This window comes from Puma concolor, chromosome E4 (assembly GCF_028749965.1).
Source record: "Puma concolor isolate L17-30 chromosome E4, mPumCon1.1.hap2, whole genome shotgun sequence".
Lineage (NCBI taxonomy): Eukaryota > Metazoa > Chordata > Mammalia > Carnivora > Felidae > Puma > Puma concolor.
Window position 1 is genome coordinate 44,898,038 of NC_141683.1, and position 27,698 is coordinate 44,925,735.

Sequence of the window (27,698 nt, forward strand, 5' to 3'; positions counted from 1 at the left end):
TCCTATTCATTTGTTAAGCCAATCTTACAACCCTGGGATGAATCTCACTTAGTCTTAGTGTCTGATCTTTTTAATGTATTGCTAGACTCAGTTTGTTAGCATATTCCTGAGGATTTTTGCATCTATATTCATAAAGGATATTATTCCATAGGGCTTTTTTCTTTTTCTTGTGATGTCTTTGTAGTTTTTGTATCAGGCTAATAGTGGCCTCACTGAATGAGTTAGGTAAGTGTTCCCCCTTCTATTTTTTGAAAGTTTGTAAATAATTGGGTGTTAATCTTTGAAATGTTTGGTAGAATTCACCAGTGAAGACATCTGGTCTCTGGTTTTTCTTTGTGGGTAGTTTTTAATTTGCTAATTCAATCTCCTTACTTGGTACAGGTCCACTCAGGTTTTCTTTTTTGGCTTGAGTCAGTTTTGGTAGATTGAATGTTTTCAGGAATTTGTCCATTTGGTCTGGTGATCCAGTTTGTTGGCATGTAATTGCTCAGAGTATTCCTTAGTAATCCTTTTTATTTCTGTGCAGGTTTTTATGTGGATGTAAGTTTTCAACTCAGTTGGGTAAATACCAACTAGGAGCACTATTGCTGCTTCATATGCTTAGACTACATTTAGCTTTTAAGAAACCGCCAAACTGTCTTCCAAAGAAGCTGTACTGGTTTTGCATTCCAATCAACAATAAAGGAGAGTTCTTGTTCCATATCCCTGCCAGCAGTTGATATGGTCAGGGTTTTTGTTTGTTTCTGATTTTGTTTTGTTTTTGGATATTAACCATTCTAATAGGTAAGTTATGGTATCCCATTCCTTTAATTTGCAATTCCATAATGACAATGATGTCAAGCATCTTTTTATAGGCTTTTTTTTTTTTTAACCAATTGTATATCTTCTTTGGTGAGGTGTTTGTTCAGAATATTTGTCCCATTTTTAATTGGGCTGTTAGGATGAATTTTAAGAGATCTTTGTATATCTTAGATACAAGTCTTTTATCAGATATGTGTTTTACAAATGTTTTCTTCAAATTTTTGGCTTGTCTTTAATTCTCTTAACAGAGTCTTTCACACAGTGTTTTTAATTTTAATACAGTCCAATTTCTCAATTTTTTTCTCCCACAGATCATACTGTCAGTGATTTATCTAAGAACTCATTGCGAACCCAAATTCACCTGCGTTTTCTTCTATGTTTTCTTCTAAAAGTCTTACAGTTTTATTTTACAGTTAGGTCTACAGGTCACTTTGAGTTAATTTTTGTGAAGATGTAAGGCCTGTGTTTAGGTTCATCTTTTTGTATATGGACGTTCAATTATTATACAGCATTATTTGTTGAAAATAATATTCTTTCTCCATTGAATTTTCTTTGCTCCTTTGTCAAAGATCAATCAACTATGTTTGTGTGGATCTATTTATGGACTCTATTCTGTTCCATTGATCTATATGTTTATTCTTTCACTAATACCCGGCTTTCTTGATTACTGTAGTTTTATAAGAACCTTAAAAGTGGGTAATATGGGGCGCCTGGGTGGCGCAGTCGGTTAAGCGTCCGACTTCAGCCAGGTCACGATCTTGCGGTCCGTGGGTTCGAGCCCCGCGTCAGACTCTGGGCTGATGGCTCAGAGCCTGGAGCCTGTTTCCGATTCTGTGTCTCCCTCTCTCTCTGCCCCTCCCCCGTTCATGCTCTGTCTCTCTCTGTCCCAAAAATAAATAAACACTGAAAAAAAAAAAAGTGGGTAATATGAATACACCCTCTTTATTCTTCCCCAGTACCGTGTTAGCTATTGTAGGCTTTATGCTGTTCCATATGAATTTTAGCAATAGTCAATACCTACAAAATGGCTTGCAAATTAGGATTGCATTGAATCTACACATCAATTTGGAAGGAATTGACATATAAACAATATTGACTCTTCCAATCCATAAACAGAGAATATTTCCCCATTTATTTATATTTTTTCTGTCATCATAAGTTTTGTAGTTTTTCCACATATAGATCCTATATATATTTTATTAGATCTGTGTCTGATCTGTACCTAAGTATTTCATTTTTTTGGCTCTATTATGATATTTTTAAAATTTCAAATCATTTGTTACTGGCATATAAGAAAACAATGGACTTTTGAATATTAACCTTGCTATACTCATTTATTAGTTCCAGGGTTTTGTTGTTGTTGATGATATGATGATGATGATTCTTTGAGATTTTTTATGTACACAATTATGTCACCTGCAAAGAGTTTTATTTCTTCCTTCCCAATCTGTGTATCTTATCATTTCCGTTTCTTGTCCTGTTGCATTATCTAGGATTTCTAGCATAATATTAAACAGGAGTAATGAGAAAAAATATCCTTGTCTTATTCCTAATATTAGGGGAGAAGCATCCAGTTTCTCATCATTAAGTATTAGTGTTAGTTATACGTTTTTTGTAGATGTTATTCATCAATTTGAGGAATTCTCCTCTATTGCTTGTAATGCTTGATGTATCAATTATTGAAAAAGGGATGCTAAAGTTTCTCATGTATAATAGTGGATTTCTCTGTGTCCTTGCATTTCTTTCTTTTTTTTTTTTAATGTTTAGTTTTTTGAGAAATAAGAGAGGAGAGTGCAAGTGGGGGAGGGGCAGAGAAAGAGGGAGACCCAGAATCTGAAGCAGGCTACAGGCTCTGAGCTGTCAGCACAGAGCCCGATGTGGGGCTCAAACTCAAAGACCTCGAGATCATGACCTGAGCCAAAGTCAGATGCTCAAATAACTGAGCCACCCAGGCACCCCTCCATGTGCCCTTGCATTTCTATCAGTTTTTGCATTACATATTTTGATGCGCTGTTGTTGGATACATACATATTAAGCATTGCTATGTCTTCTTCGAGAGCTGGACCCTTTATCATTATGCAATGCCCTTTTTTGTCCCTGGTAATTTAACTGGTTCTTTCCAAAGTCTGCTTTGTCTGAAAATAATATAGTAATCCAGCTTTTTAATGGTTGTGTTAGCATGAAGTTATCTTTCTCTGACCCTTTACTTTTAACATTTCTAAGCCTTTACATTTAAGGTTGGTTTCTTAGAGATGACAGATAGTTGGATCTGGTGTTTTTATGCACTTTGACAATCTCTATCTTTTATGTATTTAGACCATTTGCATTTAAAGTGATTACAGATACAAGGGAGGTGTGTGGGGAATGGCCTAACAGGTGATGTGTACTGAGGAGGACACTTGTGATGATGAGCACTGGGTGTTTTCTGTAAGTGATGAATCACCAAATTCTACTCCTGAAACCAATAGTATATGTTAACTAACTAGAACTTAAATGCAAATTTAGAAAAACAAAAAACAAAAAAACCAAGTGATTACTGACATAATCAAATTAATACCTACCATACTTCTAATAGTTTTGTTTGTTGTATTTGTTCTTTGTTATTTTTCCCTCCTTTTCTGCCTCCTTTGGTTACAGTTAAGCATTTTGTGATTCCACTTTCATCTATTCTCATCAATTAGTTAAAAAAAAATTTTAGTGTTTTCCTTATAGACTGCAATATATATTTTAAACTAATCTTAGTCTACCTTCAAATAACACTAAACTACTTCATATATAGTGCAGGTGCCTTTTACAGAATATTCCCATTTCTTCCCTTGGTATGATGTTACTGTCACTTATTTTACCAATCCATACGCTACTATCACCCAACTACTATTTATACCATCATAACTACTATTACTTTAAACAGGTATCTTTTCAATCAGTTGAGAGAAAGAAAAATAAAGATTTTAATTTACCTTTATTTATTCTTTCTCCAAAGTTCTTCCTTTCTATACATAGATCTGAGTTTCTGACCCTTAACAATTTTCTCCTCTCTAAAGAACTTTTCATTTTTCTTGCAGAATGATAAACTCCCTCGGCTTTTTTTTTTTTTTAATTTTTTTTTCAACGTTTATTTATTTTTGGGACAGAGAGAGACAGAGCATGAACGGGGGAGGAGCAGAGAGAGAGGGAGACACAGAATCGGAAACAGGCTCCAGGCTCTGAGCCATCAGCCCAGAGCCTGATGCGGGGCTCGAACTCACGGACCACGAGATCGTGACCTGGCTGAAGTCGGACGCTTAACCGACTGCGCCACCCAGGCGCCCCTGTTCTTTTTGTTTACAAGAGCTATTACCCTTTCACTTTTGAAAAATAGTTTCACCGGATATAGAATTCTAGGTTCGTAGTTCTTTCTTTCAATGCTTTGAATATTTAACTCGTCTCTCATCTTATTTTCATGGTTTCTTATAAGAAGTCCATTGTAATTCTTACTCTTATTCATCTGTAGATAAGGTGATCTCTTCCCCCTCAGTTTTTTAATGTATGGTTTTCTTCAAATATGAAATGCCTATAATATAGATTTTTTGGTATTTATCCTGCTCAGTGTTCTCAGCTTCCTGGATCTATGATTTGGTGTCCGCATTTAATTTTGGGAAATTATTTAATTCAAACCATTCACCATTATTAATTCAAACATTTCTGCTGCTGCACTTGCTCTTTTTCACTTCTGGTATTCCAATTACACATATGCTGCACCCTTTGAAATGGTCTCACGCTACCTGGATGTTTTGTTTTTTCATTCTTTTTGCATTTGTATGAAAAAATTCTGTTGACATACCTTCAAGCTCACTGATTTCTTTCCTCAGTTTCATCCCATGTATTAGTAAACCCATCAAAGGTATTCTTCGTTTTTATTTATGGCGTTTTTGATTTCTAGCATTTTCTTTTAATTCGTTCTTAGAGTTTCTATTTCATGCTTACATTATTCATCTGTTCTTGCATGTTGTGTCCTTTTTTCATTAGAGACTAACATATTAATTACTTTTTTTAAATTCCATCTGATTAATTACAAAATCATTACTGAGTCTGGTTCTGATGCTTGCTTTCTCTCTTCAGGCTTAATTTTTTCTTGCCTTTTAGCATGTCTTATAATATTTTGTGGAAAGCCAAGCATGATATATTGACTAATAAAAACTGAAGTAAATAGGCTTTTAGTGTGAGGTTTTATATTAATCTGGCCAGGAGGTAAACTGCTTGCTGTAGCTGTAGGTATCACAAGCTTCAAAATCCTATGGTTTCCATATTTTTGCCTTTGAAAACTCCTCTTTAGACAAAGTTTGTGTCTTGTAACTTTTTTAGGTATAATTCTGTTATTTTACCGGAGTCTGGCCTGGTGTGTTGTAAAGTAAGGTGGAGAGGAAGTGTTCTATAATCTTATGATTAAATATTAGTTTTTTAGTGGGTCTTGTCCCTGGGCTGTGACCTTCACAACTGTGACGTTCACAAGTGTTTCTAAGTGCCCTCTTCCCAGAGAGGAAGGCTAGAGGGGACTGGAGTCAAGGAAATGCCCTTTCCCTAGGTGGGCAAAGGCTCTGGGAAAGTCTTTTCCCCTGGTAAATAAGTCTTCATCATGGAGGTGGTCTGGGTGTATTTCACAATGGTAACTTTTCCCATCCCCAACCAGGGGCATAATGGGATTTTTCTTGGCTCTTCATCTGAGAACTTAGTGAGATTCCTGGAGGCAAAACCACAAGAGAAGTAGGGTGTCTCCCTAAGAACTACAGCCCACCAGGAGTTTCTCACTTGCGTACTGGTCCACATTCAACCTCCAGCAGCTTATCAAAATTACCCATTTAAGTGTTCTTACAGTTTATGGCTCTAGGGAGTTATCTATTCCAGGTAAGCAGATCTTGGTTGTGACTCTGAATTTACTTCTCTCCCCAGATTTCATGGTAGCAATTTGTCCTGTGACCTCAGTTTTCTTATGGGTCCAAGAAAGTCATTTTCAGTTTCCTCAGCTTTTGTCTTGTTTTCTTGTTTCTTGTTTTTAACTCATAAGCTCTTAACATGTCAGAGCTGCATCTGAAAATATTTGGTTCTTTTCTAGTTTCCATTTATCTGTTGAGATTCTCTGTCTACTTATTAACACCAAGTTTTCCTATAATTCTTAGAACATATTTATAATAGCTGCTTTGAAGTCTTTGTCTGATAAATTCAACATCTGGGCCCACTCAAAATCTGATTTTATTAACTATCTTTTTTCCTGGGTATGGATTCTATTTTCTGGTTTCTTTGCATGTCCATTAATTTTTGGTTGAACACTGGAGACTTTGGAAAATATATTCTCATAACTCTGGATTGTGGTATGTTCTTCTGAGGATTGTTAGTCTTGTACTCTAGCAGGCAATTAACTTGCCTGGACTCCAAATCCAGCTGAAATATCTGTTCAGTTCTTTCAACCTCCATGATTCAACTACATACTTTTTTTAAAGCATTGTTCTCAAATTTCTCTCCCCCACTAATGCTAGCATAGTTTAGTGGTCAGTCAAGAATTTGGGCAGAGTTTGTGCTCAAATTCTGGATCTGACCCCTTTTGCAACTTTCTTCTCTCAGGATACTCCACCTAAATTTCTAGCTGCTTTGCCAGCCTTTAACTCTGTCCTTTGCCACCTTGTCATAGTAGGACTTCATTTTTTGCTGCCAGAGCTATGAGAACTGGTGATCACTCTCAGACTAAAAAGCAAATCCCCACTTCTTACCTATTCCAAGGATAAACTTTTCTGGCTGCTGCCTGCTTTGGTCATTTTACAGTGCCTTCAAATAGCTAGATATTTTAATATATTTTTGTCCAAATTTTATAATTGTTATCCATGAAAGGGTTTGACCAATTAACTCACTCCACCACTCCCAGGCCTAGATTGTCTGTGATTATAACTTTTAAGATGAAAGAACCCCATGTGGCCCTATGCCATTAGAATCTAAAGTCTAGTGATGTTAATTTGTATTCAAATCCAACTTTTGTTGAATCTGGATTTCTAGATAAGTAGAATTAGATTTCAAAAATCTTACCTATATTGATTTCCCAAAGTAATCCCAAGGTTTTGTTACACAGGAATCCCAATAACAACATTAAAAATAGGGACTAAAATGGGATTCTTAATGATTAAAAAAATAAGTCAAATTTGAAAGAAAATACAAAAAGAAAAGATTTAGGCTAACAGTTAGTTGCTAGACATGTAAAATGTGGCTCAAAATTCATAAGGCAAAGAATGCGTACAAGTGGAACACATTAAGAAGGGGTTTAACAATCTAGTATGAAATAGTCAGAAGTCCTTTGGCCCTGTTCAAAATTTTCCATTAATTTTGAAACCATAAGCAAGTATTCCTATTTCCCCTGTATCTAAAACAAAGACAGGAATATATACTTTACTGCATAGTAATGTAAAAATATTTTAATACATTTTGAAGTACTCTGGAGAATGATGCTAGTTAAATCTACATTGTTTTATTTATCATAAAAACAACTTATCAACTTAATGTTGGTTAGAAAAGAAGAAATTATGCGGCAGCCAAATTAACCAACCTTCTCCTTTACTTTGCATATTATATGTGGTGGAGATCTGCCTCCTCTTTTCTTAGGCTCTGGCCCAAAATCAAGAAGGTAAAGATGAAAGATAAGGAAAGAACTAGATTGATGACACTTTTTTAAATCTGAAATTCCAATGATTTCAGTGAATTCAGGTATATAAAAATAATTTTCCAATACTGGTAGTTGTACTTTGTTCTTATCTCAAAAATTGGACATCTAATTTTATCATCTACTTCAATCAGGGTAACATATGATATGATATGATAAAAGAATGACCATGTCATCTTTTTGTTTAAAATGGAACAAATTATTACCGGAGGCGTAAATCTTCCCACATTTTCAATAATCCACACAGCATTACTATCTCATAGTATTTTTTCCAGCATTCAACGGTCTCTGCTGCAGATGGATCTTCCTTAATATTGCTCTGATACTCGATGAGTTCAACACGTTTATTTTTATACTTCTCCAAAGTTTTTTTGAAACGTTGTGCAATAGGACCAGGTATGGTTCCATCTTGTATATCACACCACCTGTAAAGTATCAACATACAATGTTTATCTTATGTAATGTGCTGAGTAAGTTTTTTTTTTTTATTTTTTTTAACTTTTATTCATTTTTTGAGAGACAGAGAGAGACAGGGCTTGAGTGGCTTGAGGGGCAGAGAGAGAGGGAGACACAGAATCCAATGCAGGCTCCAGGCTCTGAACTGACAGCACAGAGCCCGACATGGGGCTTGAACTCAAGGACCATGAGATCTTGACCTGAGCTGAAGTCAGACGCTTAACCGACTGAGCACCCAGGCGCCCCGTGAGTAAGTTTTTAACTATACTTACAAATTAATTCTTTCTTCAATCAAAGCAGTATAATTCTCACAACTTTCTTCATCATCCCAGTCTCTCCAAAGAAAGTCATAAAAAAACCTATGACGAATAAAATTAATAAAAAGTGATCAAAAAGAGCCAATACCATGTATAGAATTAAAAAGACATTCTCATGTCAGAATTCTTTATATGAATTCTAAGAAAATACATATATATTTACAATTTTTAAATGTTTTATTTATTTTTGAGAGAGAGAGAGAGAGAGAGAGACAAACAGAGCATGAGCAGGGGAAGGGCAGAAAGAGGAGACACAGAATCCAAAGCAGGTTCCAGGCTCTGAGCTCTGGGGCTTGAATTCACAAACCATGAGATCATGACCTGAGTCAAAGTTGGACACTTAACTGACTGAATCACCCAGATGCTCCAGAAAAACATTTTTAAATAACCTTTCAGTGAACTAATATTAAAATCAAACCTTTATTTTTATTTTATTTTTTTTAAGTTAATTTGAGAGAGAGAGAGAGAGAGAGAGCAAGTGGAGAAGGGGCAGAGAGAGGGAGAGAGAGAGAATCCCAAGCAGGCTCTGCACTGTCAGTGCAGAGCCCAATGTGGGGCTGGAACTCCCAAACCATGAGATCATGACCAGAGCCAAAATAAAGAGTTGGACATTGGGGGCCTGGGTGGCTCAGTCGGTTGAGCATCCGACTTTGGCTCAGGTCATGATCTTGCAGTTTGTGGTTTTAGCCCTGCGTTGGGCTCGGTGCTGACAGCTCAGAGCCTGGAGCCTCTCAAAAATAAATAAACATTAAAAAAAATTTTTATTTTAAATGGACAGGGGCACCTGGCTGGCTCAGTCAGTGAGCACGTGACTCTTGATCTCAGGGTCATGAATTGGGTGTAGAGATTGCTTAAAAAATAAATAAACAAAAAAACAAACTTTAAAAAAAATGGACAAATTTAATTCAGCAGTGAGTAAAAATTAAATCAATAACTATTATAAAGTTCTTATACACTTACATATTAACTTTTTGAATATGATAATTTTAACGTTAAGAGGTAAAAAGGTCAAATACCTTACAACTTCCAAGGCCAAAGCAATATCATGATTATCAGAATCTTGTCCTTCAACAGGGTAGACTTCCAAGAGAGGCACACTGTGCTCCAGTTCTTCCAAAATCTCATTGACCAAACCCCTTGGAATATTTGCAATATTAGAAGAAAAGGGCTCAGCAATAGATACAGTAACTTTGAAACAAGATGATGAGCTTTGATGTGGTTTACAAATTACCTAAGATAAATATTATAAAATCTGTAGTTACAAATCAAAACAAACCACAAAGATTTTTTCCTCACACATGATGTACTTATAAAATTTCTTCTTTTAAATTTTATGATTCCTTTAACCACACACACAAAGTCATTATAGATCAATATTAAATAAAATAACACAATTTTTCAAAGCCCACATTTTTTTAGTTCCAGTATAGTTATCAGTGTTCTATTAGTTTCTGGTGTACAATATAGTGATTCAACAATTCCATATACCACTCAGTGCTCATCAAGATAAGTGTTAATCCTCTCCACCTATTTCACCCATCCCTCCACCCACCTTCCCTCTGGTAACCATCTGTTTGTTCTGTTTGTTCTGTATAGTTGAGAGTTTTTTTGTTTGTCCCTTTTGTTTTCTTTCTTTGTTTTCTCTCTCTCTCTCTCTATTTTAGTTTTTATTTATTTTGAGAGAGACAGAGGGAGAGTACATGAGAGCAGGGGAGGAGGGAGGGAAGGAGGTGGGGAGAGAGAGAGAGAGAGAGAGAGAGAGAGAGAGAGAGAGAGAGAATCCTAAGCAGGCTCTGCACTGTCAGCGCAAAGCCTGACTGATGTGGGGCTCAATCTCATGAACCATGAGATCATGACCTGAGATGAAATCAAGAATCAGACACTTAACTGACTGAGCTACCCAGGCGCCCTTCTCTTATTTTCTTTATTAAATTCCACACGGGAGTGAAATCATACAGTATTTGTTTTTCTCTGGCTTATTTCACTTAGCATTATACTCTCTAGATCCATCCATGTTGTTGCAAATGGCAAGATTTCATTCTTTTTTTTTTTTTTTTGTGGCTTCATAATATTCTATTACGCACACACACACCCACACATTGTCTTTATCCACTTATCTGTCACTGCACACTTGAGCTGCTTACATAATTTGGCTATTGTGAACAATTCTGCAATAAACACAGGGGTGAATTTATCCTTTTGAAGTAGCGTTTTTGTATTCTTTGAATAAATACCCTGTAGTATGAATACTGGATCACTATTTCTATTTTTAGTTTTTTGAGGAACCTCCATACTGTCTTCCAATGGCTGTACCAGTTTGCATTCCCACCAACAGTGCAAAAGGATTCCTCTTTCTCCACATTTTCATCAACACTGTTGTTTCCTGTTTCTGATTTTAGCCATTCTCAAAGGTGTGAGGTAATATCTCATTGTATATCTCTGATGATGAGTGATGAATATCTTTTCATGTTTTCACGTCTGTTGGCCATCTGAATGTCTTCTTTGGAGAAATGTCTGTTCATGTCTTGTGCCCATTTTATAACTGCATTATTTGCTTTTTGAGTGGTGACTTTTATAAGTTCTTTATATATTTTAGATACTAACCCTTTAGCAGAAATGTCATTTGCAAATATCTTCTCCCATTCATTAGGTTATCTTTTAGTTTTTTTGCTTGTTTCTTTCACTGTACAGAAGCTTTTTATTTTGGTCAAGTCCCAATAGTTTATTTTTGCTATTGTTTCCCTTGGCTCAAGAGACCTATCTAGAAAAATGTTACTATGCCTGATGTCAGAGAAATTACTGCCTGTGCTCTGTTCTAGGATTTTTATGGTTTCAGATCTAACATTTAGGTCTTTAATTCATTCTGAGTTTATTTTTGTGTATGGTGTGAAAAGAGGTCCAGTTTCATCCTTTGGCATGTTGCTGTCCAGTTTTCCTAGCACAATTTGTTGAAGAGACAATCTTTTTCTCATTGCATATTCTTGCCTCCTTTGTCAAAGATTAATTGACCGTATAGTTTATTTTGGGGTTTTCTATTATATTCCATTGATCTATGTGTCTGTTTTTGTGCCAATACCATACTGTTTTGATTACTACCACTTTATAAAGTATATTTTGAAATCTTGGATTATGTTACCTACAGTTTTGTTCTTCTTTTTCAAGATTTTTTTGGCTATCCAAAGCCAATCGAATTTATAGTTCTGTACAAATTTTTGGATGACTTATTCTAGTTCTGCGAAAAATGCTATTGGTATTTTGATAGAGATTGCATTAAATCTGTAGATTACTTTTGGGTAGTGTGGACATTTTAACAATATTTGTTCTCCCAATCGATAAACATGGAATATCTTTCCATTTTTTGTGTCATCTTCAATTTCTTTAATCATTGTTTTCTAGTTTTCAGAGTACAGGTCTTTCACCTTCTTGGTTAAGTTTATTCCTGGGTATTTTCTTATTTTTGGTGCAATTGTAAATGAAACTGTTTTCTTAATTTCTCTGCTACTTCAGTATTAGTGTATAGAAAAGCAACACATTTCTGTATACTGATTTTGTATCCTGAAACTTTGCTGAACAATCAGTTCTAGTATTTTGGTGGAATCTTCAGGATTTTCTATATATAGTATCAAGTCATAAAGTTTTACTTCTTTCTTACCAATCTGGATGTTTGTTATTTCTTTTTGTTGTCTGATTGCTGTGGCTAGGACTGCCAGTACTATGTTGAATAAAAGTGGTGAGAGTGGACATTCATGTCTTGTTCCTGACCTTAGAGGAAAAAGCTCTGTTTTTCACCAGTGAATATGATGTTAGCTCTGGATTTTTCATATATAGTTTTTATTGTGTTGAAGTATGTTCCCTCTAAACTTACTTTGTTGAGGGTTTTTATCATGAATGGATATCCTTTGTCTTACTGATGTTATGTACCACATTAATTGATTTGTCAATACTCAATAACACATCCTAGGAATGAATCCCACTTCGTTGTGGTAATATTTTTAATGTATTGTTGGACTCAGTTTGCTAATATTTGGTGAGGATTTTTGCATCCATGTTCATCAGAGATATTGGCCTGTAGTGCTCTCTCTCTCTCTCTTTAAATTTTTTAAAAGTTTATTTATTTATTTTGAGAGAGACAGACAGCATGAGCAGGGAAGGGGCAGAGAGAGAGAGGGTGAGAGAGAGAATCACAAGTAGGCTCTGCACTGTTGGCATAGAGCCCGATGTGGGGCTTGAACTCATGAAATTGTGAGACCATGACTTGAGTCGAAACTGAGAGTCAGATACAGCTGACTGAGCCACGCAGGTGCCCCCCCCCCTTTTTTGGTATTGTTTTGGTATCTGGTTTTGGTATCAGAGTAATGCTGGCCTCCTATAGAATGAATTTGAAAGCATTCCTTCCTCTTCTTCTTTTTTTTGGGGGGGGAGGGATAGTTTGAGCAGAATATGTATTGTCTCTTTAAATGTTTAGTGGAATTCACCTTTGAAGCCCTCTGGTCTTGGACTTTTGTTTGTTGGGAGTTTTTTTGATTACCAATTCAATTTCATTGCTGATAATTGTTCTGTTCAAATTTTCTGTTTCTTCCTGCTTCAGCTTTGGTAGGTTATATATTTCTAGGAATTGATCTACTTCTTCTAGGTTGTTCAATTTTTTGGCATATAACTTTCCATAATATTCTTAGCATCTTTTGTATTTGTGGTGTTAGTTGTTATTTCTCCTTTTCTATTTCTGATTTTGAGTTCTCTCTGTCTCTTTTGATGAGCTGGCTGAAGGTGTATCAATTTTGTTTACCTTTTCCAAGAACCAACTCCTGGTTTCATAGATCCCTTTTATTGTTTTTTTTTTTTTTTTTTTTTTTTAGTTTCTGTTTCATTTATTCTGCTCTAATCTTTACTAACTCCTGCATTCTACTTGCTTGGGGTTTTGTTTATTCCTTGTCTAGATCATTTAGGTGTAAGGTTAGGTTGTTTGAGATTTTTCTTGCTTCTTGAGGTGGACTTGTATTGCTATAAACTTCTTAGAACAGCTTTTGCTTCATCCCAAAGATTTTGGATGCTGGTGTTTTCAATTTCATTTGTCTCCATGTAATTTTTTATTTCCTCTTTGATTTCTTGGCTAACCCATCATTGTTTAGTAGCATGTTATTTAACCTTCAGATATTTGTGGTCTTTTTAGATTCTTTCTTGTGGTTGATTTCTAGTTTCACAGCATTGTGGTTGGGAAAAGATGGTATGACTTTGGAATTTCCAAGACTTGTTTTGTGGCCTAACATGTGTGATCTATTCTGGATAATGTTCCATGTGCATTTGAAAAGAATGTGTATTCCACGGTTTTAGGTTGGAATGTTCTGAATATATCTGTTAGATCCACCTGGTCCAATGTATCATTCAAAGCTACAGTTTCTTTTTTGATTTTGTCTGGTAATCTATACATTAATGTAAGTGGAGTGTTAATTATAATATTACTATCAATTACTTCCTTTATTTTTGTTATTAGCTGTTTAATGTATTGGATGCTCCCATTTTGAGTGCATAAATATTCATAATTCTTATATCTTCTTGGTGGATTGTTTCCTTTATGATTATGTAGTGTCCTTTGTCTCACTACAGTCTTTGTTTTAAAGTCTATTTTGTCTGATATAAGTATTGCTACCTGATTTATTTTCACTTCCAGTTGCATGATAAATGCATTTATGTCCCTTCACTTTTATCTGCACGTGTCTTTAGGTCTGAAATGAGTCTCTTGTAGACAGCATACAGATGGGTCTTGCTTTTTATTCCATTTTGTCACCCTATGTATTTTTATTGGAGAATTTAGTTTTTTAACATTCAAAGTAATTATTGAAACTGGACCACTTTCTTATACCATACACCAAAATAAATTCAAAATGGATTAAAGACCTAAATGTGAGATCTAAAACTATAAAAATCCTAGAGGAGAATACAAGCAATAATCTCTTTAACATCAGCCATAGCAACTTCTTTCTAGATATGTCTCCTCAGCCAAGGGAAACAAAGGCAAAAATAAACTATTGGGATTTCATCAAAATAAAAAGCTTCTGCACAGTGAAGGAAACAAGCAACAAAACTAAAAGGCAACATACTGAATGATAGAAGATAATTGCAAATGACATATCAAATAAAGGGTTAGTATCCAAAATATATAAAGAACTTACAAAACTCAACACCCCAAAACTGAATAATCTAATTAAAAAATAGGCAGAAGACATGAACAAACATTTCTCCAAAAAAGACATTCAGATGGCCAATCGATACATGAAAAGATGCTCAGCATCACTGATAATCAGGGAAATACAAATCAAAATTACAAGAAGATATACCCTCACACCTGTCAGAATGGCTAAAATCAGCACTACAAAAAACAACAGGTGTTGGTAAAAGATGCAGAGAAAGGGGAACCCTCTTGCACTGCTGGTGGGAAAGCAAACTGGAGCAGCCACTCTGGAAAACAGTATGGAGTTTCCTCAAAAAGTTAAAAATAGAACTACTCTATGAACTCTATGATCCAGAAATTGTACTGCTAGATATTTACCCAAAAATACAAAAATACTAATTCAAAGGGATACATGCACCCCAAGGTTTATAGCAGCATTATCTACAATAGCCAAACTATGGAAACAGTGTCCATCAATTGATGAATGGATAAAGAAGGCGTGGTATATATACACAATGGCCTGTTATTCATAAAAAAAAAAAAAATCTTGCCATTTGCAATGACATGGATAAAGCTAGAGAGTATTATGCTAAGTGAAATAGGTCAGTCAGAGAAAGACAAATACCACATGATTTCACTCATTTATGGAATTTAAGAAACAAAACAAATGAGCAAAGGGGGAAAAAAAGAGAGGGAGACAAACCAAGAAACAGACTCTTAACTAGAGAACAAATTGATGGTGACCAGAGGGGAGATTGGTGGGGGGATGGGTTAAATAGGTGATGGGGATTAAGGAGTGCACTTGTGATGAGCATTGGGTGTTGTATGGAAATGTTGAATCACTATATTGTGTACCTGAAACTAATATTACACTGTATGTTAACTAACTGGAATTTAAATAAAAACTTTAGGGGCACCTGAGTGGTTTAGTTGGTTAAGCATCCAACTCTTTAAATTTTTTTTTTTTCAACATTTATTTATTTTTGGGACAGAGAGAGACAGAGCATGAACAGGGGAGGGGCAGAGAGAGAGGGAGACACAGAATCGGAAACAGGCTCCAGGCTCTGAGCCATCAGCCCAGAGCCCGACGCGGGGCTCGAACTCACAGACCGCGAGACCGCGAGATTGTGACCTGGCTGAAGTCGGATGCTTAACCGACTGCGCCACCCAGGTGCCCCAACATCCAACTCTTAATTTTGATTCAGGTCATGATCTTCTGGTTCGTGAGTTTGGTCCTGTATTGGGCTCCGTGCTGACAGTGCGGAGCCTGCTTGGGATTCTCTCTTTCTCCCTCTCTCTCTGCTCCTTGCCTGCTTGCTCGCTCTCCCTCTCAAAATAAATAAATAAACCTTAAAAAAAAAGTTAAAGATTCTCTAAGCTTACTGATAGTGACTATACATGCTTTATATACAGATGTTTAAAAATCAACCATAATCCTATCAACAAAGGTAAACAACCACCATTAACCTTTTCCAGCTTCATTCTACATACTTCTATAAGTTACATAATTGGATCGCACTGCATATCTAGTTCTATAATCTTTTATCTTACATACACATTGAGCACTTTCCTAAATCACTAAAAGTTTTTTGTTAATATAAGTTTTACAACTACATAATATCCTATCTTATATCATCCTTTATTTGACCAGCATCCTATTATTAAAGTTTTATGGTATTCCCAATTTTTAATTTTATAAATATCACTTTGATCCCTCAATATATAAATCTTTTTCTGCATTTCTGATTTCTGTAGAATAAATTTCTAGAAATGAACTTTTTCATTTTCATTTTTATTTATTTTTCTGTAGGGGGGGTCTATTTATTTATTTTTATTTTTTCTAGCTTTATTGAAGTAACTGAAATATAATGGGCGAACTATTTTAAAATTCTTAATATATTTTGGCAAACTATTTTCTTTCTTTTTTTTTTTAACGTCTTTATTTATTTTTGAGACAGAGAGAGACAGAGCATGAGCAGGGGAGGGGCAGAGAGAGAGGGAGACACAGAATCCAAAGCAGGCTCCAGGCTCCCAGCTGTCAGCACAGAGCCCGACACGGGACTCGAACTCACGGACTGCGAGATCATGACCTGAGCTGACGTCGGACGCTTAGCCGACTGAGCCACCCAAACGCCCCTCGGCAAACTATTTTCTACAAAGGTTATAAAACAGTTTCCTTAATTTGTGGAGCACTTTGTAACCAAGATTGAAGATATGCCAGATTTCCTTCCAATCATATGTTTCCAAATTTTTTCCTTGTTATTGTGTGAATCTGTAGCAGGCAGAATAATGGCCCTCAAAGATATCCATGCCTTTATCCTGGGAATCTGTGAATATATTACTTTACATGGTAAAAGGGACTTTGCAAATGTGATTAAGGTTAAGGAATTGAGATGGGAAAGTTATCCTAAATTACCAAGTAAGGCCCATTCTAATCACAAGTCTTAAAAGACATGCATCTTTCCAACCTGCAAAGAACCAGAGAGATACAGTCTGAGAAAGACTTTGAAGTTGGATGAAGGAGACAAGTCATGGAATGCAGGGAGCTCCTAGAGGCTGGAAAAGGCAAGGAAACAGATTCTCCCCTAAAGCCTCCAGAAGGGAATGCAGCCTTGCCTACATCTTCATTTTAGCTTACCGGGCCCATGTTAGATTTTTTTCTATAGAATTGTGAGATAATACATTTGTATTGCTTAAGCCACCAAACTTATGGTGAATTGTTGCAGCAGCAATAGAAAACTAATAGAGCATCTAAAGAAAAAGACTCAGAGAATGAGGTCCGTAGGAATAATTTATTGTGACTTCAGAACAAGGAGCATTATATAGCACTGTTGATACCTCAATCCAAGTAAGATTAAAGAAGCAAAGGCAGACAAAACAACGTCTGAATTGTGCAGCACTACCTTAAAAAGGTCCCAAGAGCTAGCTTCACTGCCACATTATTCAAAGAATTAGAATCTGCCAATACACTATTCTGCTTTTCCCTGTGTTCTCCCCATTTTCTTCCTATCTTTCTAATGATTAAAGGTCTTTGGCAAACCCCTAGCAGATTCTAAAGCAACCTATCTGTGATCCTGCTTGCTACTTTTGGAGTGGAAAAGACAGCAAATAATCAATGGATTGCATGTAAAACCTTAGAACTTGATAGAATTTCTAGGTAATTTTAAGGATCTTTAAAGGTTTTATAGAGGGTCTATCATGAAGTGTTGTGAGAAAAGCCAAGCCAAGCATATGCTAAAATACCATCCTCTTTATTTCAGTCAGAAATGCCCTGCTTTAATGTGATGTGTGTATCAGGCTTCCACATAACTTGACTAAAAAAATCCCAAACTTACGCTACCAATATATATATATTTAAGATAATGATATAGTACTACCTCCTCTTATTTTATCCACATGAAAAAGAGAAGTCATGAAAGTTCCAGGGAAAAGCTACACAAAATCTGGAGATAAGCAAACCTCAAAGAACACTAAAAACAGAACATTATTGAAAAATAAATCCCACGTTTCTATTATTATTTTTTTTGTAGTCTCTATGATTGAAAATATGCCATTCTTTATCTGTAAAAATACCACTAACTTACTTTTCCATAGAACATAGAATTGAATTGTTTTCAGGTAGTGTGCAGTGTAATGAATTTCAAACACAAATTTTTCTTGTGACCAAAACAGCAGATTTGAAATATCTGAGGCAAGGATACCATTTGTGATTATAGATATTAACGTCTATACAAGGATAATTAATCTCTAAGGGAATCAAACTTATGACATCAAATATGCCACAATATTTAACCTATAAAATAGACTTAAAAAAGCAAAATCTTACCAGATGAAGTGTTGGAAGTTGATGCATTATACTAAAAGGGTACCTTTTCATAGGAAGAAATTTCAAATTTTTACCAATAGTTTTCTGATCCACTGTTTCTGTCCTAATCTAATTAACCTCATAATTCAGATAAATGAAGATTAAACGGAAATGATGGGAAAAGGGGGCCCAAGTCTGTTACAGCCTAAATTACTAATTTTAAAGAAATGCACTTTTGAGGGGCACCTGGGTGGCTCAGTCAGTTAAGCATCTGATTTGGGATCAGGTCATGATCTCACGGTTTGTGAGTTCAAGCCCCACGTCAGGCTCTGTGCTGACAGCTCAGAGCCTGGAGTCTTCTTCAGATTCTGTGTCTCCCTCTACCTGCCCCTTCCCCACTTGCGCACTCTCTCTCCCCAAAATAAATAAACATTAAAAAAAAAAAGAAATTCACTTTTGTTATTTAAGCAACTGAAACGAAGCTAATAAATATTGTCTGATACAGTAGATTCCATTTAATGATTAACTGTGCACAGGTAAATGGATGCTAATATCCCCCTTTCTTTTTATTTATATTTTAATTTTTTTATGTTTATTTATTTTTTAGAAAGATAGAGTGTGAGCAGGGGAGGGGCAGAGAGAGGGAGACACAGAATTTGAAACAGGCTCCAGGCTCTGAGCTGTCAGCACAGAGCCCGATGCGGGGCTCGAACATACAAACTGTGAGGTCATGACCTGAGCTGAAGTTGGACGCTTAACCAACTGAGCCACCCAGGCACCCCAACTTCTTTTTATGCTATTAATTTGCTTAGAAACTTAAAATGGACACAATCTTTGTCAATCTCTGTTTAAGTATCAAAGCAACAAATTAGTAAGGTCATATTTTCATCATAAAAAGAACTGATAATTTCACTCAAAAGAACAAAGATCAGGTAAAAATTATTTACCTCAACCAGTATACCAACAAAAGGGATAGAAGCTTCTTCATATTTCACAAAGAATAACTCAGGATTAGTCTTCCAGACTCCAAGCCATTTGTCTTTCAACTTTAATTTTTCTGACAGATATTTACTCATAGCCCCATCAGCATCTTCTGCCTAGCAAAAGAAAAAAATATATATGTAGAGGGATATGTATAAATATTTTTACTGATTTCTATTTAAATATGGGACCAATATACCCTTAAATAACTTTAAAAACCTGGAAAGTCATAGATTTTAACTGAATTTATGTTTACTGGAAATATCATAAACATTAAAACCTTAAAAAGATCTATTCACTCAATAGAGTCATTCAGTGCTGAGACATCTACTTGTTATTTATATTTAAGTAATTTGTTTTAATAATCCACTGAGGAGGAAGAACTGCAATTATACCCTTAAAAATAGTAATTATCATATTAAAAACAGCAATTATTTTTTGAACTTTAGAGATATAATAACCTATTTAAAACATATTCATACATAAAAATTTAAGACAGCACTCCACTCTATAAACAAACAAGCATATTAAGCATTCAATAAATGCTGCCCATTTGATTTTTTAAATTTCAATTCAGCTACCTCAACTACTGTGAAACTCAGTCATTACACCTCTGATTAATGACACAATAATTTATATATATAAACGTTTTTCAACTGCCTTTCAGAGACTTCATCTTCTCCAACCCTCAGTATCAGATATAATTAGGCCATTAATAGTGTCCTAGTTTTATCGTAATGGTGTTTTTATTTTTTTGTTTAAAATTTTTCTTAATGTTTATTTACTTTTGAGAGAGAGAGAGAGACAGAGCGCAAGTGGGGGCAGAACAGAGAAAGAGGGAGACACAGAATCTGACAGAGCCCAACATGGGACTCGAACTCGTGAACTCGGACATCATGACCTGAGCCCAAGTCGGATGCTTAACCGACTGAGCCATCCAGGTGCCCCGCGGCCCCCACAGGTTCTTTACCTGCCCCATCCGTTGGAAATTAAGTTTCTATTTTTCAATTCTGATTATTATCGGTGCAATGAATATCTTTGTACACAAAATCTCTTGCTATAACTTAAAAAACAACAACAAAATAGGTTAGAATCATATTTGCTCTAGTCAGTGTTGCCAGGTACCGACGGATCTTGGATCCGAAACATCATTCCACATCGCAGACTCACGTCTGGGAACCGCGAAGTGTAGACCTGTTCAGTCCGGGAGCCACAAAGTGTCGACACGTTCAGTACTGTCCGGTGGAAGTCAAGGCTAAGTCATCGTATCTCAAATCGTCAAATGGGAAAACGTAAGCTGTAAACCTGGGCACCGGTGAGGCCTATCGATCTCCGGGTGTTGGAAGCTCCCAGAAAGCTGGGAAGCGCTCCACCACGCCGCCCCCCTAATCGATGATGGCCTTTGGGACGGAACTGCTAACGGCAACGCGCTGGGGCCGGGCCGGGTGCCCCGGGGAAGGCGGAGGCCCAGCCGACGACGCCGAGTCACCTGAACTCTGGGAACCGCAGGCTCTGTCGGTGCCCCGCGGGGAGGACCCCGCTTCCTCGCGCCGGCCTCTCACCTTACAGCCCTGAAGCACCTCGTCGCAGTAGAGCGCCACCTTCTCGTCGCGCCACATCCCCCTCATGGGGGACATGCAGACTGGGGGCAACGGCCGCGCCTCCTCTTCATCCTCCTCCGGCACCGACAGGAGGGGCTCCTCCTCCTCCACCCCCGCCCCCTCCTCCTCCTCCTCCCCCGCCTCGGCCCCCTCGGCCCGGCCCTGGGCGTGAGAGGCCGGCAGGAGCTGCAGCCGCCTCCGGGCCGCCTCCCGGCCCGCCTTCCCCTTCACTGGGCGCGGGGACGCCACCACCGACCGCACCCGGGATGCGGCGCTCTTCAGGGTCCCTACCGCCCCGGTGGGCGCGGACACCCCTTTCTCGCCTCGCCTGTCGGGGCTGGCGGTCCGGACGGAGTCCTCCGGCCCGGGAGCCCTGGCCCCCGACGCCATCTCCCCACACCGCAAGGGCCGGCTGCGGCCGTTGGCCGCTTTTCCCGCCCGGAGCCCGCTGGCCAATGGGCCGGCAGCACCTGCGGAGCCCGCAACGAGCGCAGGGACCTCGAGCGGCGCCAGGCAGGGGTGAGTGAGGTGGGGGATGGGGTGTTCGGGTGGGGGTGGGGGCTGGGGGGGGCGCGGCTCGGGGCGGGAGCGGGGTGGGGGGGCGCGCGGGGTGCTGCGGGGCGGGGCCGAGGTGGAGCGTGAGGCACTCGTCGCGGCGCCCCCGCTAGATGGCGCCCCCACGCATAATGCTCCCCCTACTCCGCGTCGCCGTTCCCCGTGGAACCACCCGGTGACAGAATTCTCTCCGCAGGGCCCTCCTACGTCTTCAGGGTGCTTGTGAGTCACCCCCCCCCCCCCAGGTCATCAGGACCTAACTAATACACCTCCTACCACCGCACACACGCGTGTCTGTGCAAACACAACCAGAAAGAAAATTTAGTTTTTACCCTGGAGACCATAGTACCTGTGCTCATAACCAAAGGACACTCAAGTGACAAATCCAGAGACCTAGATTTTACCCTATCTAGTCACACGGGTCCCAAAAGAAAGCTTGCTTTACATTTTGAACAAGACACTCATTTTCTGTCGCAAAGGATAGGTTAGTCTATTTTCATGTCTCTGCTGTGCTGCTCAAAATTCTCATAAACGATTATTTTATGTAACCGTTCAACTAGACTCAAATTTCCAGCTGGAAATTTTGCTGTGTGCAAACTACAAATACCCTCACAGTCGAGGTCTGCTCAAGATAACGCATTTTGGAGAAGAACAGAGACCACTGGTTTCTGTTACATTACTGTTAAAAGTACATGGATCCAGTTGGAATACCTTATGTTTACACTCTAGCCCTGAAGTACTGTGCTAGGGCCAACAGCTCCCACAAAGAACAGCATTGGGAAAACACCTGCCTTCCTTCACACTTATCTGGAAGGACACTGTGTTAAGTTTGGAGTTTATTTTGAGGAAAATATTAGTATTCATGTTACTGTAGTTCAGGGAGTAATTACAACATTTATCATGTTTTGACTCTAAGTTTATTCCTTTTCTCAGGAGTCTTGGATTTTGTTTAAAATTGTACCTAGCCACAGATTTCACTCACCACAAGTAAAAACTAGATATGCTAGCATTTCTTCAAAAACTTCCAAAACAAAACCCTCCAAAAACAAAAACAAACCAAAAAAACCCAAAAAACAAAAACCACACACCACAAGCAAAGATTTGTAGAAACCTACTATGTGCCAGGCAATGTATAGATGCCAAAGATAGAAATAAAAGACAGAATTCCCATCCTCATAATCTTTTTTTATTAAAAATTGTTTTTTAAATGTTTGTTTTTGAGAGAGAGAGACAGAGTGCGAGTAGGGGGAGGGGCAGAGAGAGAGGGAGACACAGAATTGGAAGCAGGCTCCAGGCTCTGAGCTGTCAGCACAGAGCCCGATGCAGGGCTCGAACTCATGAACCGTGAGACCATGACCTGAGCCAAAGTCCAAAGCTTAACTGACTGAGCCACCCAGGTGCCCCTCTCCTCCCCTTTAAGGCCTTTTCCTTGCCAATAAAATGGTGAGTAACAGTTTGTGGCGGAGTTTTGCTGCTGAGGTAGTGCCTGAGGCACACCCCATCAAGGTTGAATCAGCACCTGCCTTCCTACAGCAGTTAAAACAATTCTCACATTTTATTAGTGCTTCTAACTAGCAGGGCTTTGGGTGGTACATGAGGCCTGCTTTATTCTCTGTCTTGGGGGGTAAAAACTCATTTCCCCTCTTTTTCTTTGGAGGCTTTCCCTTGAATTGGCTTTTCCTTCCCACTGAAGTGTTGGTTGTCGATCGGGGCCCCAGCTGGAAAGGGCAGGCTGCTGCCAGGCGTGTGTGGGCTCAGGACTATCTAAGAGGTACAAGAGAATCTGTGGTGCCTGCATACGTGGGCTAGCGTCCACACCGGGTTTCATGGCCAGAACCTCTGGTCTTGTTTCTTACAAAGACCTGGCTATGGCAGGGGGGTGCCTGGCTATGGCAAAATTGAACTTGAGAAATCTAAGGTCCTGGACATCTTTCTTTATCTCTTGTTTCCAAGGATCTGACCAGTAGCCATTGTTCTATCTTGCTTCACTTCAAATGTCCTTCCTGCTTGTCTCAACCTGTCAAAATTCTCCTAGGCCAGATTCCAATACATATCTCTCTTCAGAACTAGCATTTTTCTCCTCTGTGCCTCTCAGAGTACTTTCTGCAGTATTAGACACACTGAAAACACTTCATGTACAGGGACATATTTTTTATCCCCGATACTTAGCACAGTCCTTGCACATAACTAGTAAAAGTTTTAAGAAGTGTCCTACTACGGGAGTGTAAGAAATATTTTTTCCAACATCTGAGTTGAAATGTGTATATGTTTTCTCCTCCCCTAAGATGTTACTTCCTTGATACCCACTCAGGATCAGGTTCTACGCATCTTTACGTCCGCTGCGGGACTTACATAGCATGTGGGTTAAATTCTACAGATTAATGTGAATATTCACAGGCTGTTAACTGTCTTTGTGTTGGGCTGTGTGGGGGAGCTCTAGGTTAAATCCACAGGCTGTCTCCAATATACAAATGATCTAAGTTATAAAAGCTTTGGGGCGCCTGGGTGGCTCAGTTGGTTAAGCGTCCCACTCTTGATTTGAGCTCAGGTCATGTTGGAGCCCAGCCTCAGGCTCAGCACTGACAGTGTGGAGCCTTCTTGGGATTCTCTGTCTCCCTTTCTCTCTGCCCCTCCCCAACTCACATGTTTGCATGCACATGCTTGCTCACTGGCTCTCTCTCAAAACAAACTTAAAAAGATAAATTACAAAAGCTTATTTTAAAATCAGAACTCATTATTGTCTATCAGAAAAATGTTTCTTATCAAACCTTCTTCTCTTCCTAGGTCACTATGAAGCAGAAAGTAGGCTTATAAATTCTTATAATCTTTCAGTCCCTGAACAGTAACCCTTTGAGATCTTTTTTTCTTTTTTGCTCTCAGTGGGAAAGAACAAAGCACTGATAAATAATAATAACAGCTGGCCGTAGGCAAAACAAAAATAGATAAGACTCACTGACATCTCAGAGATCCACCCAGGTTCAGAGTTCCCTTGATGTTTCATTATTATCTAGAGTAGGGACTTGGCGTCAGTAGAACAGATCTACTTGATAGAAGTACAGAGATGTAGTAGGGCCTGGAGTGTAATAAAACCAGCTCTGGGACTGGGGAGATGTACTGGAGAGACATCAGAGACCTGGTGGATTCACCTTCCTTTCCTCCTGGTGATGATCAACATGAATTCAGGGGACGGGCTGGGACCAGAATTAAGAGGGACTGGGGCAGCAAAGAGAAAAGAAAAGAACACTTTTTTTTTTTTTTCATGTTATAGTTATGTGTTGCTCATCCACTTTGGGCTGGCATTAGGTGCTGGGGATATAGCAAAAAACATAAAAATCTCTGAGCTTTCATTCTGAATGGGGAGATAAAAAATAAACAATTTTTTAAAGTAAAATTCCCAAGAGAAACAAAACATGTCCACACAAAAACTTGCACAAGAATGTTCAGAGCAGCATTATTACAATACTCAAAAACTGAACAGAACTCAAGTGTCCATCAGTTGATAAACAGAAAAAGCAAATGTGGTGTAATCCACACAATGAATATTATTTGGCCATTAAAAGGGATGAAGTACTAAAAACAAAAAGAAGAAGAAGAAGAAATGAAGAACTGATACACACAACGTGGAAGAACCTCGAAAACATGCTGAGTGAATGAAGTCAGTCACAAAAGCCCACAGAACATATGATTCCATTTGTATGAAATGTCCTGAATAGGTAAATCTGTAAGGACAGAAGCAGACTAGTGATTGCCTTGGACTAGGGACAGTGGGATGGTTTGAGGGGAGATGGGAACTGATTGCTAACGGGTCCAGGAGTTCTTTTGGGGGTGATGAGAACGTACTACAATTGATTGTAATGAAAATTGTACAACTTTGAGAATACACTAAAAACCATTGAGTTGCATGTGTTAAATAGGTGAATTGTATGGTATGTGAATTAAAGGCAATTTGGAAAAGTAAAATGTATAGAGGTAAGTGCTATGAGAATGATAAAAATATATGGCAGGGAGCAGAGATGCGGGAGTTTGTGAGGGTAGGGCTGGGGATACAATTTTCACAGAGTTGAGAGGGGAGGTCTCACTCGTAGGTGGCATTTGAGTAAGGATCTAAAGGAGGTCAAGAGGAAAATCTTGGACTTTGGTAGTTGCAAGGGAAAGAAAGTTTTTTCCATCACCCAGTTATTTCCGGAGGGCAATTCAGGTATGTGGAACACAGGTAAATAAGGAGTAACTACAGTTTTTGAAAGTCCATAATACTACTAACGTATTATCTTCATGTTTCCTTACACGATAAGCATCTAAATAGGGCTGACGTTGGTCAGAAAACACTAACTGGGTACATCGGGGGATTCAGGAATTTTCGAAGTTTTGTATGACAGAGATTGTTTTTTATCGTTTTGGATAGGATTCTGTGAAATGCTGTTGTATTTATTTGTTTTTCCATTTGTTTTTCTCGATTGAATAAACAAATAAATATTAATAAGCACTTCATTCAGCAATTTATTCCCAACTACTTTAAATTTTCCTCTCTTAGGACACTAACAGTTCCCTCTTCCTTAACTCTGTGACCTTAACTTTGAGAACAAATACTCTGATGGGACCCCCCTACGTGAGCGCAGCTCTTTTGGAAGGCATGTAACTCCTCATTTTTGGCCAGAAGAGGGCACTAGAGAGCTTTTGGGCTGTTTGAGAGCCCCAATCCCAAAGGGCTAGGTGGAGCCTAAAGTGATCCTTTAGCCCAGCCAGCTCCAGCCCTGACTCAGAAGCAGACTGCACACCACTTTGCTGGAGGACAAGCTCAGACACATTTCTCTAATGTCTCACACTTCTTTAACCACACACGTGATGTTCTGCTACATCTTCAAGCTTTGGCAGTGTGTACTAACTCCCTGATACTTGTTTTGTGCTCTTTTGTTTTTAGCTCTTTTTGAGGGAAATACAAGGTTGTAATTTAATTTTACATTAATCACACACACACAAAAGAATCACCAGACATGTTTCATGGCACATGGATTGCACTAAAGAGAGGCAATACAGGATATGGACAAGGAATAGCCTAAAACCACTGACAATACCTTCCCTGGTACAAAGCTAATGGCCCAAACTTGCCTTAATAATGCTCAGAAGTCTTACATTTCAATCTAACAGTAAAGGACACTAAGAATGACAATGACAATAGCTAATTAGCCTGTATTTTGAAAAGTACATAGATATTTAATAGTAGGGCAAATATTTTAAATTGATGATGGCCAGTGTAAGATACTCATTCTCAACCACTGTTGACAGGAGTAGATATTGTTAAAGACATTCAGGAAGGCAATTTGACAAAATCTTTCAAAATGTTCAATGTGTCTAACTTCAGTCCAGCAATGCCATCTTTAGACATCAGTTGCCCAGAAATGCTGGTATATGTGCATAAAGGTATATGTAATAATTATAGTGATGATAATAACATTTAGCACTTAATAGGTGCCAGATAGGTTGAAGAACTCTACATATATTGACTAATGTCATTCTAAAAATAGCCCAGCGATCCTCACTTCATGATGAGGAAACAGGGAGAGAGGTTAAGTAACAGCCATGAGTGGTGGAGCCAGGATTCAAATACAGGCAGTCTGACTAAAGAGTTTATGCTCTTAATCAAGACACTATGCAGTACAGGGTATTTACTGCAGCAATGCTTATAATAGAATAAAACTGGAAATGATCTACCTACGTCTGGTGGAATGCCTAAATCACTGATGATACATCCATTTTATCCAAATGAGGCCAATCTAGATGCCCTGACTTAGAAAGAGCCCCCAAGGCATATGGTAGGGAAAATGGGCAGGGAGGGAAGCAATTCTCAGACTAATGCATATAGTATGATCCCATTTGTGGTTTTTTAAATTTCATATTTGTATTTGGACATATATACAAGCATAGAAAAAGGATGGAAAGACCTACAGACATCAAACTGTACTAACTGTAAGGAGGACAGTGGTTTTGAGGATGGGGGTGTTTGCAAACGGGAAATTTCACGTTTTACCCTGTGTAGTTCTGAATTACTTAAATGTTTAAAAATAAACTATATTTATACACTATAGGAATACCCTTTCAAAGAGGGAAAATGATGTGGTGTAACAATAGAAGGTAATCTTAGCAAGCCGTCCAATCCACCCCTTCACGTCACAAATGAGGAAGCTGAAGTCTTAAGAGGTACAATGGAGCGTGTGCTGTTATATGTGCAGTGGCTGAGCTAAGCTATCGAGGCTGCCAGCTTGACTCCTGCCCCAGGGTTCTTTGCGTTGCACCATTTTGCCTTTACCCTGATAAAACGTCTGAAAATGATATG

The 27,698-nt window shown here is 38.3% G+C and overlaps 1 protein-coding gene across 1 annotated transcript in view; it reads right to left on the reverse strand.

The window, feature by feature from the left end:
* The window catches only part of SHCBP1L (SHC binding and spindle associated 1 like), a 37,514-nt gene extending 16,223 nt beyond the window's left edge, over positions 1 to 21,291 (reverse strand). The window contains exons 1-5 of the mRNA XM_025921162.2: positions 20,774 to 21,291; positions 19,178 to 19,327; positions 9,273 to 9,487; positions 8,212 to 8,298; positions 7,690 to 7,908 (exon numbers count right to left, since the gene is read on the reverse strand). Of these exons, the coding sequence (XP_025776947.1) occupies positions 7,690 to 7,908; positions 8,212 to 8,298; positions 9,273 to 9,487; positions 19,178 to 19,327; positions 20,774 to 21,202 (1,100 nt within the window). The 5' untranslated portion in view covers positions 21,203 to 21,291. The remainder of the gene's footprint in view (positions 1 to 7,689; positions 7,909 to 8,211; positions 8,299 to 9,272; positions 9,488 to 19,177; positions 19,328 to 20,773) is intronic.
* Positions 21,292 to 27,698: the final 6,407 nt, after the last annotated feature.